The following is a 13,634-nucleotide window of genomic DNA, read 5'->3' as shown; positions in this document are numbered from 1 at the left end:
GCAGCAAGACAGAGACATGCTGGGTGGGAGGAGAAAGGAAGCGAGTGAAAGCACGACAATTGTTGTGCATTTGAAGCTCTCAGAGGGGGGCGGGGGAGCGGCTTCCTTTGAAGTCTGATGGGGCCGGGAGCGGCTTCCTTTGAAGTCTGATGCCGAGGCATGGTGTGGGATGTGGCTGGTGATGTGTACGTGCCTGGCTCACATGAACTGTATCGAATCCGCAGTTTGGGGAGACTTTTCGGAAGTCTTACTATAATCTCGCCCACCATCCCTACGGGATGGATTAGACGAGACCTAAAAAGCACACTTTCTGGATCAAGATCAAGCTTTCTCATAAATTTGGTGTAATTGCCTTCAGCCGTTTTTGCAGTATCGCTTTTAAATTTTGCTGCAGAAAATTGCATGGGAAAATGCGTTTTGGTCCCCCTTTGTCCGCAGCCCCCACTTAACGGATGTCCCAAAAACATTCCAGGGAGAAGCTGAAGTGTGTGAGATTTTTTGGGTGGTGGTTAGTTTTGTGATGATTCATCCAATGGCACCAAAGTTATTAGCAGCAAAAGAAATCTATTTCATATGGAAATTTGGTCCAAGCTACAGCTACCCAGTGCCCACCACTACTGGGTAAGACATATATATCTATATTTATATACATTGCTCTGTACTGGAGCAGCGTGCGGTCCAGTGTGGAGTGCTTCAATGCCTTGTCAGGGGTAGCACACACTTTATAAATGGAATTACAATACAATACAATCAAAGTGCACAGGGTGCTCAAAAGGCAGGGCAAACCCAGGTTTTTGCACCGACACGCTTTTCACTGGAAGTTGCACTTTCACTCGTTATTTTTAGTGCAAGAATTCAAACTGTTCGGAGTCCTATAAACATCAATCTTCGGAAATAGGTCATCGTTGGGAACAGAGAGGTTTCTCCATTCACGGGACATAAAAACTGTGTTTCGAAAGGAGCTGCCGAGTTACAAAGACGAGAGGAATGTTTGCAGATAAACAAGTGTCATTTAAATGGATTTATAAGCCCTCGGATATGGATACCTCTCCTGCCCTGCCTGCACCCAGCCACCGGAAGTGGCTCTGTGTTGCTTGGCCCCGGGCCGCATTCTTAGCCGCAGAGGGAGGCTGCAGCTATTTTAGTCCTTTGAACAAGGAATACGTGACCCTCTTTTAGCACAGCTCCAGACGGCCGCCTCCTGAACAAGCGAGGAGAAAACGATGCCCTGTGCTTCCCTTTCCTGTCCCCCCCTCTCAGCAGCCATGTTTTTATTTCAGTAAATTTTTTTATTGAAATTATATATATATATACACGATACATGGGTAGCAATTGAAATAAGAGAGCAGCCATGTTAAAGAGCAAGAAAGTGCACCGTTTTCTAGCTCCTTTTTAAGGGTGGCCTATGTTTGAGAACTCATTCTTTCCACAATGATATTTGTTTGAACGTTTATTATTTATCAATCCTAATGTCTCTTGTATGCGAGAAAATGGAAAACAAAATACAAGTTTTCCATAAAAATTAGTCCTTTTTAATTCAAATGACGTTTTTTCTTGTAATGGATTTTATTACATTTTTATAAACAAAAGAATACGTTAACATGACGAAAAGACCCATGCAATGTGGTACAATCCAGCTTAATCCGTGGCGCTGGGCATTTTCCATTGGCATAAATAAATGTCACATCAGGCTGCTCATAGTCCAGGCTATACAATAGCCACTGGTATACAAATACGATAATCAAGCTAAAAGAAGAACGGAATAAACACCAAACAGCATTGACACCCCTATCCCTCCACCCTTACCCCAAACTGCCATCTGCAATCCATGTCTCTGAGAAACTGTAGCACAGTGAGTAGGAGCATCATACTGCTCTATAGCCTAAAGGGGATGGTATGTGTTGTGTGCATCTATCTTTAGGGTCAGTCAGTTGGCAGAGTCATGGAGGCATTAGCACCAACACATGGATGGGGTCATTGTTCATCAGTATCCTATGACTTAAACTGTTTCAGTAGGTCGTCCCACACAATCACTATAGGTCTCTTACAACAACCGCGATATTCCTCCCTACGTAACGCATAGCTTTCGGCTGTGCTCTAGCGTATAACGTTTCCCTTCCAGCATGAACGAGGGCGGCTCTACAGGATTTCCAACATCTCACAATCTGTCGTTGAGCTAGAAGGAGCGCGAGGTCTACAAACCTTGCCCCAGTCTTGAAGTCCTTAGGCCTCAGATACAGGTTTAAGAGGCAGTGTTCGGCAGGGTCCCACTGAGTAACCATTTAAATGCTGAAAGTGTGTCTTTTATGTCCCAAAAATAAGATGTCAGTGAGGGACAGGCCTTAACTGCATCAACCGCCCAACGGAGCCTATAGTCCTTCCCAACACCACGCCGCAATCGGCCCAATGGTCCGGCATTTCGGTACATAGCAGGCAATCTTAATTAAGTAGTCCTGATGATGATCCCCTTCACTAATGAGCTTGGGATCGAAACGTCGTTGCATTTGTTTCCAGCGATCCCTAAACATTTGAGAGTGAACGTGATTACACTAATTTTAGGATTGTTTTTAATATTGTGTGCTTTCATTTGGTTACTTTTCAACGCATTTATGCTTTCACTCAATAACGCACAAAGCTAGCGATAGGGGAGAGTTGAGGACCACATGCCTGTGGTTTTACAGTGATGGATTCCACGAGCGGGGTGCAGGGACCAATGCCTGCTCATTTGAGATTTCCGATTTTCGAAGTGCGCACTAGGTTGAGTCGGACAGTGACATTTGAAAGCGGTCAAGTGTACATACTCGCCTTGAATCAGCATGCAATGTAAGGCTGCCACATCTTTCCATGTGTGCTTAAGGCGCGGGCTAGTTGATTTGTACCCACTGAATACACATTAATTGCAAAGGAAACTAGATCATGTCTTTCACTCAGTTGGCTACAAAGACGCAGGTCCTTGATGGTCCTTTGATACATGCAAATGCTGGATGTTCTCCCTTCCTGAGAAAACTTTTCCGTACAAGCTGACCTAACCTGGACTTTAATGCATTAGATATTAGAGGCACCCAAAATGTTAAGCCTACATATCATTGAAAAAAAAAACCTGTAGGATCTTTCTTCATTTGTACATTCCACTTGTGTTTTCCCATCCTCCCTCTTTCCAGTAGATTCTTAGTCATACTTTGTGAGAGCATATCTGGTTAGAAAGCTAGGGTGAAAACAATGAAAGTTACACAAAACTCATAATCTCAGGCTGTAACAGCTGAGGTAGACTGATCCTACTGGCTCATAGAGCAGAGGAAACGCGCAGTTAATAGTCCCTAAAGGTTCAGATGGCGCACACATTTACAACCCCAATCTTCAGATGGCAATAGTAGTAACAGTTATATTAATAACTGGCCTAAAGAAATAGGATCACATCACACCCAGTCTGATGGAACTCACTGGCTCCTCTTGCCGGCCTGCACCATCTCCAAAATCAGCTGCATCATTTACAAATCCATTACAACCAGCACCGCCTTTTATCTTGCAAACAAGCTCATCATCTCTCGCAGTTCTCTGCACCCTCGCAGCCAGGTCACCATCAGACTACGGACTAAGAAGTGTAAAAAACGAAAATTCAAGAGCATTGACAAAGCCAAAAGGCTAGACCTATTGGCGATGTCAATGCTTGTTTCCTTTGTGCTTTCTTTCTCCTATCATCCTAGGCATACCTGTCTTTTTGCCTTCCCAAGCTCTGATCCATGGCATCTGGAGCTGTATTCATTGACTCGCCTACTTTGTCTTTCTGTATACCACAAGGTCTTCCCTGCACTTGCCTCTCTCCCCCTTTTGGATCTGCTGATTACCAATGTAAATCTTCTTCCACATGCCTCTGTGGGCGTTCATTGTGCCTGGACTTTACCCCCTTCCTCTACGCACTCCTCTGAGGGTATGTACGCTAATTCCTCCAGACCTCCAGAGTCTCTTGCAAGGCTGCCTCGACTGCCTTACAAGGGCAACTGCAGCCTTCCTACCTCTTTGCCCTGAGTCATCCATCTCTGCCGTTGCCCTCCTATGCTGATCGCTAGCCCATCCTACCTATTCCTGGGCTCTGTACCATACAATTCCACTCCAACTCTTCGCTGACTCCAAAGATTGGGGGCTCTCCTTCCCATCCAAACCCTTCCACTCTCTCTTAGACTATACCAGTCCTCTTCTCTGCCAGCCGCCCTTTCCAGATGGGTATCCTAGATACCCACCTGGCACGCTCTCTCCTTGATGTACCCACCCGGCCCGAATGGCTCTCACCTGCCATGGCTACCCATTTGGCTGCTCCACTGTAGTCTTCTTTCTTCCCGCCTTTTATTGCCAGGAACACACTTGGGAACGACTCTGTGGCAACTTTCTGCACCTCATTTTTAAGGCAGATGGGATATCCATCAAGCTTGTGACAGAGTAGTCATCCACCAAACTCTAAATCCAGCCCAAAATACTTAAATTATTGAGGTAATGTCTTTATTAGCCCTTTTCTATAGTATCACTGTAGCTGGTGTCAAGCTCTAGAAGCAAGGGCTCAGGTGAGTTATTGCCTAATGCGGGATTATTGCACAAAAAACTTGATGGTCTTCTGAAGATTGCATCTGATTGCAATCGGATCAATCTGTAAATTGCCCAAACTATATTGGTTTGACTATACTATGTATCACAGTGGTGTGTAACAACTGTTACACCACTGTCTGCGAGAGATCGCTGGTGTCATCAGAAATGCGACCTATTTTTTTCCGGCCAAGTTTGGTGACCCTGGTTGGTAGTGAGATGAGCCAGGAGTTTTAGTAATTGTCTTGAGAAAAAGATATGACTAGTAAATGCTAACATCACACATTTTGAACTAGTGGACACAATAACTAATTATTTTAAAATATCAGTGTTTTCTATATATGTAGCATATTTAATTCAAAGTGCTTAACGTAGAACATGTGTACATCCGGGTATTAGTCCCCAATCTGAGTTGAAACTCATTTCATTGACCTCAGTCAATGAAATAAAATACTGAGTTGACCAGGCTCGGATTTGAACCTGTGATCTGTCTGTTGCACACAGGTGTAAGCAAACACTAAGATCTGGTAATAAGGCATATGAAGAACAGAATATTGCAAAGCCAACAGGTTTGCAGTTTGCACTAGATGCTGACAAAAGAAAGACAAAAAAGATTGCGTTTTTCTTACAAAGCAACGCATGGCTTTGTAAATACCAAAAAGAATTTTGCATCGGGCTATGTCAAACAAGGGACACCACCCCGACACAAACTCGTTGTAAATATGGTCCTAAACGAATAACATTAATTGCATAACCAAACACAAAACACTGACCTTTGGCGTTAAAAAGGAAGAGAGAAGGATGTAACCCTACAGTCTCTGAACTACAATATGCTGTCCTGAACTCATGTCCCGGCTTCTACTTGACCAAACTGTGTGATCCGCAGCCCATCGATGTACTTGATTACTTTTAATAATTGTCACTCAGTGAAACGATATAATCGTATGTTCTTGAGACACTGTCAAATGTTGAAATATATATATATATTAAAGACTTTAAAATGATATATATATATATATATATATATATATATATATATATATATATATATATAGAGAGAGAGAGAGAGAGAGAGAGAGAGAAATATAGATATATAATTTTAAAGTCTTTAATATATTTGTGTGGCGTTTGTTGCCTGATTTATATCTCGTGATGGTTCGCATGTGCTTTGGCTCTTGAAGCCAAACTCGACACCTAGCTTTGCTCGCCACAAGCCTGTCATTGTCACTCCACGTTTCCAGGTGTCTCCTAAGTCCTTGGGTGCACATGGAATTCACAATACGCCGATTGGCTGCGCTGGTCTTGATGTAAGGTTTCAATTTCCGGAGCAGGGCAGTGAATTCAGATTTGGCACCAGTACCTAATGCACTCCTTAGAGACCCTGGAAGCACATTAAATCTGGTCAAGTACTTTGCCAGTTTCAGTGATGGCGAAGCTGCTAACCGAGCAAGCAAAAGTATTATCAGCCGACCAAGATGCACTAGCAGAGAAAAACCAACGACATGGCAGCTGGGCTATAACATCATATGACCCTGGGGTTCTGCCGCAGTATCTTTTGACCACCGCCTTAAACCTAATAATGAAACGATAGCTAATGCTGATGGGGTATTGATATGGAAGGAGAAACCAAGAGAAAGACAAAAAATGCCATCTCTGCAGAACGGGGGAAGAATCATTGTTCCTTGTACTCTGCATATGCAAGTAACTGATGCTGCTGAGAAAATTTTGGTTGCGGCCAATTTGGCGTGTTTTAAATGTGCGAACCTGTCAGAGTGCTTAGAGGAGTGTTTGAGAGGGGACTGTGCAACTGACAGCTCGCACCATCAAATTTATGACAAATATGACAATTTATTGCAAGAGTCATCTAAAAAAAGGGATTCGGACACTATATTTTAATCGTTGATTGAGATTTTTAAATAAAACAGTTTGTTTCTTTCCTGTTCAGATGATTGCAATAATTTTAGGCAATTGTGCAATAACATTTCTTAATCTAATCAGATTTGGAGAGGAGTTGTTTAACTCAATTATTTCGCCACAGGTTCTTTCATCAATGCGCAGAATAATGTGTGCATTTTTGAATGGCTGTGCTCTTAGCTTTAGAAGGCGCTGTCACGTGGCCACGTGGTGGCGAGGTTGTGACTCGTTCCTTTCGAACGCGTCACGGTGAGTTGGATGCTTCTGGACGGACGCTGAAGCACTGCCAGTAAACATGGACATGTTTTGTAACCTTTCGCCCTTAGTCGTCTAGTCTATCAGCACCTGTGCTTTCTGCCTAGGCAGCTGAGAATGTAAAGAGATTTAAACTTCCGCTCAGCGCTCAGAAGCGACATCCTTGCGGTGTAGGCGCTATGTGGCAGGACACAAATAAACAAACTTTACCACCCATGCGTTTAAACGCGAGTGGGTTTGTCACTGCCAATTTGCCCGACGTCGCAACATTTTCACTTTCAGTCTACAGGGCTGCAGCAAGAAACAGTGACGTTGAGAAACTAATAGAATGTTTAGACGTTCACAGCAGTAATTAACTTATAAATACAAAATCAGGCGGGTGAAATAAAGTTGGATGGGGTGTTTCGGTGACATGCTTTGAGATACTGATTTTCTGTTGCCATCTTCAGAGTACAGCTGGGGGGGGGGCATCATGCAGATCCTGGGGTCTGCCCAGCCCAGCCACTGGCCAGAGAGAGGCATTCTGGGAAAGCGAGCATTTTGTTATCAAAGGGCAGTCACATGCCTAACTGTCTTCAGAGGCGACACGCCAAGCAAGGGAGATGCCCTTAGTTAGCTATGGGAAGTAACCCTGCTGCGTGCAGGGAGTGTCTTCTGAGCTGAGCACTTTGACAAAAACTCTGTTACCCAAGGCTAGTGGACAGCGAGTCCAGGGCAGAATCGTGTAACCTGCCTCAATGTCTACGGGTTTAGACGCTGTGCAAGTTCTGATGTAGAACTGTGTATCTGGGCAGTCATCACGTCACTTGATTGTCTTCAGAGTTGTGCGCTCTAAGAGTCAAGTTGAAGGGCAGTGGTTTTGGGCAGTAATGATGGCATGCGTCTGACTGGCTTGAGTATGACCCTAAAGGAGTTTATGTGCAGGGAGGGCAGTGCTTCTGGGCAGTAGTCTGTCATATATCCAACTGTCCTTAAAATCAGACACTGAGGGCCCTATTCACATAGGTAAAGTTAGACGAAAGTCTAACTTTACGACTTTCGGAATTCACAAAGAGCATTTACTACTCGTAAATGACCTTTGTGACTACTGAAAGTCGTAAAGTTCGACTTTTGGTATTCACAACGGGCATTTACGAGTACAACATGCACTTTGTGAATAACGAAAGTCGAAAAGTTAGACTTTCGTCTAACTATACCTTTGTGAATCAGTCCCGGAGAGTTGAAGTGCAGGGCAGTAGAAATGGGCAGTAATCATGTCACGCATCGAGACTACCTTAAACGTGACGCTCTGAGGACTGAGGTTCATTGGTTTTGGGCTGTAATCTGTCACACATCTCAGAGTTGGGAGTTCTGAGGTGCAGGGCAGTAGTAGCTGTCGGCATTAACCATGTCACTTACATGTCTGCTGGACTCCCAGACCCGCCTGGCACTGCCCACACCTGCCGCGCCAATACTCAGGTCTATGAGACGCCCGGGCTCTGCACTCTTACCTGCTGGATGGCTTGCCGCTGGTCCCAGGACAGGCTGCAGGGAGAGGTGGAGGGCGCCCCTTCCTCGTGGTCCTGTGAGATGCTGGGAACGGGGGGCAGTATCCATGGCTTACTCCCATTGGTCATCAGAGTATAGAAGAGACAGGCAGCCACCCCCAGAGCCACGAAGAAAGGCCGCCAGCAGAAGCGTCGACGGCGTCGACGACACCCCCAAACCTGCTGCCAGAACATGTCCTCCCCACAGACCTTCCCACATCGATATTAACCAGCCTGTCCCGCTCACGGCCTTCAAAGCGGTACTCTGCCCGTTTCTGCCATCCTCAGACCCGTGGAGGCTGCCCGTGGAGTCTTTGGTCCCAAAATCCATCATTCCTTGAACAAACCCCATCCATTGATGGTCGACGTGTGCAGGACATGTGCAGCAACGGAAGCCTCGTCCCCCCTGTGCTGACCTGTCCCCTCAGAAGTTTCTCGAACGCGGAGGCGGCACCCCGGCCTTCAGCAGCGCAGCATCCTGCCTTGATTTAGTTACAGCAGGAGAACGCGGCAAGCTAAATAAAGGAAATCAAAATTCCAGTCTGGAGCCTGTCCAGACTTACTGGCAACCCCTCCCTACTTTTAAAAGACTGGAGTTGTCTAACTCGGCTGGTTTAAGGGACATTTCCTTTGCAAGGCTTGAAATGTTGTCTTGTGAGCTAATTTCTCTCCTCCGAGTTACAGGGCCTTCCAAGGCTGAGGCGGCTGGAATCTGCTTTTCATTTGCCTGGTCCAGATGTAAAAATGAACCTCCGTGCTGACTCCCAGCCCGCCAGCAACAGTTGTTTCCCGTGGTCCCTCAAAGGGCTCTGGGCTGCTGCAGCACAGCATCATATGAAGGCACACACACATCACACAGACAAAAGCCCCCCCCCCCTTCCCTTACAAAACACCATATGAGTTCAGTTAGATCACGTCACATGAATAAACACAAGGCTGGCCCACGCAGTGGGTGGGGCTTCATTTAGCATGCTCAGGCCAAGAACTAGAAATCTCTATCCAAAATGAGACCTGTTTTTCCTCGACTTGCACTTTGAGGCATCTGTCTTTGCTCTTCTGCTAGGACTTCTCGCGGCGCTTTATCCAAACACCTCAGCGCGTGGCCTGCGAGGCTTCATTGGTGTATTGTTCATTGTTTGGAAGGTTTTGGGTCTTATGACTGGTTCATGTGGGCCTGTGTTTATGATGGGATAAACAGGACTGGAGTACCAGAATGCAAAGCAAAAAACCTGGACTGGATGAGCTACTCATGCAGGGATCTGGGACAATTTAAGAACGCTCAGTTGTCTGTAAAGATATCTACAATGTCAGGTATGCTCTCTAGCCACTCCCTCCCTGGGATAATAAATATCTGCAAATAAATAAATATCTCCTTGCATTTAGGAAATCACTGAAAACTTGGTTGTTCCAGCTTTAACTATCTAGCTCAGGAGTCACCCAGTTCGGCCAGCACTTCATCCTGCTTCAGCGCCAGGACACTCAATTGAGTAGCTGTGCGCTTTACAAAATAGCCACTTAACATAACAGCTCACATTTTCTGCATAAAAAAGTGTCCTTAATTAGCTGCCGATTTTAAAAATTATGCAAATTTGCTATAGACTTTTTGTTGTTGTTGCAGATTTTATATAGGTCGAACTTGACCCGAAGGTATTGGAGTACTTTACATGAGCACCAGTTACGTCACACAAGGACACATTCATTTTTTGGTAGGCACGGGGAGATGAAGTGATTTGCCCACGCGGCGACTGGAACCAGGCTCCCCAGCTCCAAAGTCGTCAGCTCTATCCCTAAGGCCATATTCTCTCCCCTTTGGAACATTTCTCAAATGTTTGTATTCCTGCCTGAGTTTTCAGGTAATGAGAAGCAGGAACATCAGAATAGATATGGTCAGAGACGGAGTGGCAGTGAGGGCTACCAAGGGAGGTTGGCATCACGCTGCACTGAATGGCATACTGATTTATTGGCAGCTCGTCTATTGCAGGTTGGGCAGAGAAGTGGGCCCTTCACTGCAAACCTCTACCCAGAAGCTGCCCAGAGCCAGCCATTCAAATACCCTGTGCAAGACATATATGTACCTCCATATCCCTAACATTGAAGGTGGCAAGCATGTGTGTGTGCTCTCACTGTGGTGGGATGGGGTGAGGTAAGTGAGGGTGGAGAGTTCTTAGCATCAGTGCATATGGATGTATGACGTTACTCCGCATACCGTTACAACTACCTACCATTACAACGCGACCATTACAACGCATACCATTACAACGCATAGCGCTTTGGGGTGCTGGATAGTGGTAAGTATAATTTACTATTCTAACTCCAGTCCCCGTGGACCCTAGGGAAGGTGTTGGATAGTAAATTATACCATTCCCTATCCTATAGCGCCCCCCAGCGCAATGCGTTGTAATGGTATGCGTTATAAAAGTAGCGTTGTAATGGTAGTGCGGAGTAACGAATGCGTTGTAACAGGTGCATACCGTGCATATACTGTGCAAAATCATAAGTCTGCTACCCTCATCTTTACTTAGATACCCACTGCCAGCTATGAGGAATGCCCAGTTGCACAATTCCATGGTTACGTAGTTTTGGTTCTACCTCATGTCTTTTCCTTCAAATACCCAAAACTTTCTATCTCTGTATCCCACTCTTCCAGGTTCTTTTTCATCCCTGTTTTCTCTCTTTGTCACGGTTTTCCAATATTTCTCATCTTCCTTCTTTTTACCATTTCTGCCCCTCTCTTTCTCTCTTGCTCTTTTGGAAAATACATCTAGGTTTCCCAAAATGAGTACCGGTGCCCACCACCTGCATGAATTAAGCACAACCTGCCATTGTCAAAACAGAGAGGCTAAGGAAGTGTATTTATAACAGTGACCTTTGCTGTGGGACTTCTAAAGTGGTAGGGAGGAGGAACCTATGCAAAGATCAAAAGGCATCCTACACACTTCAATTAGCTTTCTTTCTAAATATTCTAAACATTGGGGAATGTTGTGTGTGGAGTGAGTTCTTTTTGTAGTTTGTTTTATTATTTTTGCATTAAATCAACAAACATGAATGTGTATTTCTGCCGATGTCTTGGGTTGCTCTGCAGATATTTAGTCTATCTCACAGTTTCGAAAACAACTCCACATATTTTTTCAAATATTGGGACGGCTTCTACTAATGTGTACTCTGGTAATATTATGGCCTTTCTGCCTACAGCCACTGCTCAGGCATAAACTTAAAGTTCTACACATGTACACATTTCTATCTGTGTGAGAACAATAAGTTACTTACCTTCAGTAACAATATATCTGTAAGAGACATATATTAGTTATAGATTCCTTACCTTATAATTACCCCCAGGCGTCAGACTGGATTCGGAGAACTGTTTTCACAGCAGTACCCCTGCACGTCGGTAGGTGGCATCGATTGACTCTGCCTTCATCGTCGGCATCGCGATCGCCGAGATGACGCTGTGGTATCTACTTAGTCAGTATTTTTATAGGACATTCCACGCCAGAAGCGCAGAGCCATATATGACACTGACCACTGGTGCGCAAAACTTGGGCCCTGAAAGTGAGTGTCTTACTCTATAAGTCAGTTAGCAGAACGGGGAGGATGAGTGGGGCAGTAAGGAATCTATAACCAATATATGTCTCTTACAGATATATCGTTACCAAAGTTAAGAAGCTTGTTCATCTGAAAGAGACAATTAGTTATAGATTCCTTACCTTAGAATAGATACCCCAGCAATACCAACCCTGGAGGTGGGTCTGCGAACTAAGTTCACATCAGAAAGTTCTGGAGGACTGAATGGCCAAAGAAGTTGTCTCTCCCCACTTGGCTATCCAAGCAGTAATGTTTTGTGAACATGTGCAGTGATGTCCACGTGGCTGACTGGCAGATCTCACTGAGGGGGACGCCACGTCCCAAAGCAGTAGTGGCTGAAGTCACCCTGGTGGAATGGGTGCGCAGTCATACCGGAGGCTCCTTTTCGCCAAGGAGTAACAGATCTTAATGCAAAGGACTACCCATCGAGAGATGGTTAGTTTTTTCACAGCCAGACCTTTCTGGCCCACATAGCCAACAAAGAGTTGATCGTCCACCTGGAATTGTTTTGTGTGATCCATATAACATTTTGGATCCAGACGGTGGAGTCTCTCCTCCTCCTTGGAAGGATGCGGGGGCAAGAAGAAGTTGGGCAAAGTGATGGTCTGTCATATGTGGAAAGAGGTAACCACTTTGGGAAGAAAGGAAGGACTAGTTCGAAGGACAACCGTGTCCGGATGGACAGTAAGGAAAGGAGGTTTAGAAGATAGAGCCTGAAGCTCACTCACCCTGCGGGCAGAGGTGATGGCAACTAGAAAAGCAGTCTTTAAAGTCAAGAGTCTGAGAGGACAATTATGTAGTGGCTCCAAAGGAGCACACATTAGATAAGTTAAGACCAGATTCAAGTCTCACTGGGCATTACAAAAGGACTAGGGGGAAAGAGGTGAGTATTGTCTTAAGAAACCTATTTACAATAGGGGACTTGAAATGAGAAGGCTGATCAGGAAGGTGAAGAAAGGCCTTTAAGGGTGTCCAGAGCAGAGCCTTGCTGGGCCAAAGATAGAATGAAGAGGAGAATCTCTGAAAGAGGGGCAGAAAAGGGATCCACAGCCTTCGCTGTGCACCATGCCACAAATGTGTTCCTTCTACAGGCGTATACCGTTTTAGTGGAGGGACACCAGGCTGCCAAGATGACATTAAAGACTGTGGGAGGAAGGTCAAAAGCTGTCAAATGTCGCTGCTCAATATCCACATAAGGTGGTGAAGGCTGGACAGGTTCAGGTGGAGCACCGTCCCATGCTGCTGCGACAGAAGATCCTCCCGAAGAGGTAGTCTGATCAGAGGATCAATGGCCATGTTCAAGAGCTTGGGATACCAGACTCTTCATGCCCAGTCCAGAGCCACAACAATAGCTTGGGCCCGGTCACTCTTGATCTTCTTCAGCACTCTGGGCAGTAGTGGTAAAGGCAGAAAGGCATATAGAAGACCCCAATTCCACTCGGGACAAAAAGGCGCCACAGAGCAAGTGCCACCTTGGAAATTCCAATGTGCAGAACTGCTGACATTGCTTGTTCTCTTTGGTGGCAAACATATCTAAGCAAGGCTCGCCCCATTCCTGAAAGAGACTTTGCACTACCTCCGAGTTAAGACACCATTCGTGATTCATCATGCACCAGCGGCTGAGTTAGTCCGCCCTCGCGTTCAGAGAACCTGCCAGGTGTTGAACCACCAGGGACATGCCCTGATGTTCCGGCCATGTCCAAAGGAGAAGACCCACTTGGCAAAGGGTCCATGACCCCACCCCGCCCTGTTTGTTGCAGTACCACATGGCAGTGGTGTTGT

General features: G+C 45.5%; 1 protein-coding gene across 2 annotated transcripts in view; it reads right to left on the bottom strand.

Annotated features, from left to right (window-relative positions):
• CPED1 (cadherin like and PC-esterase domain containing 1) overlaps positions 1-9,075 on the bottom strand; it is a 320,213-nt gene extending 311,138 nt beyond the window's left edge. For both annotated transcript variants that reach the window (XM_078680455.1, XM_078680463.1), the window contains exon 1: positions 8,235-9,075. In XM_078680455.1, the coding sequence (XP_078536581.1) occupies positions 8,235-8,465 (231 nt within the window). In that variant the 5' untranslated portion in view covers positions 8,466-9,075. The remainder of the gene's footprint in view (positions 1-8,234) is intronic.
• Positions 9,076-13,634: the final 4,559 nt, after the last annotated feature.

Source organism: Lissotriton helveticus, chromosome 1_1, assembly GCF_964261635.1.
Source record: "Lissotriton helveticus chromosome 1_1, aLisHel1.1, whole genome shotgun sequence".
NCBI lineage: Eukaryota > Metazoa > Chordata > Amphibia > Caudata > Salamandridae > Lissotriton > Lissotriton helveticus.
The sequence above is the reverse complement of the archived record's forward strand: the minus strand, read 5'-3'. Positions and strand labels throughout refer to the sequence as shown.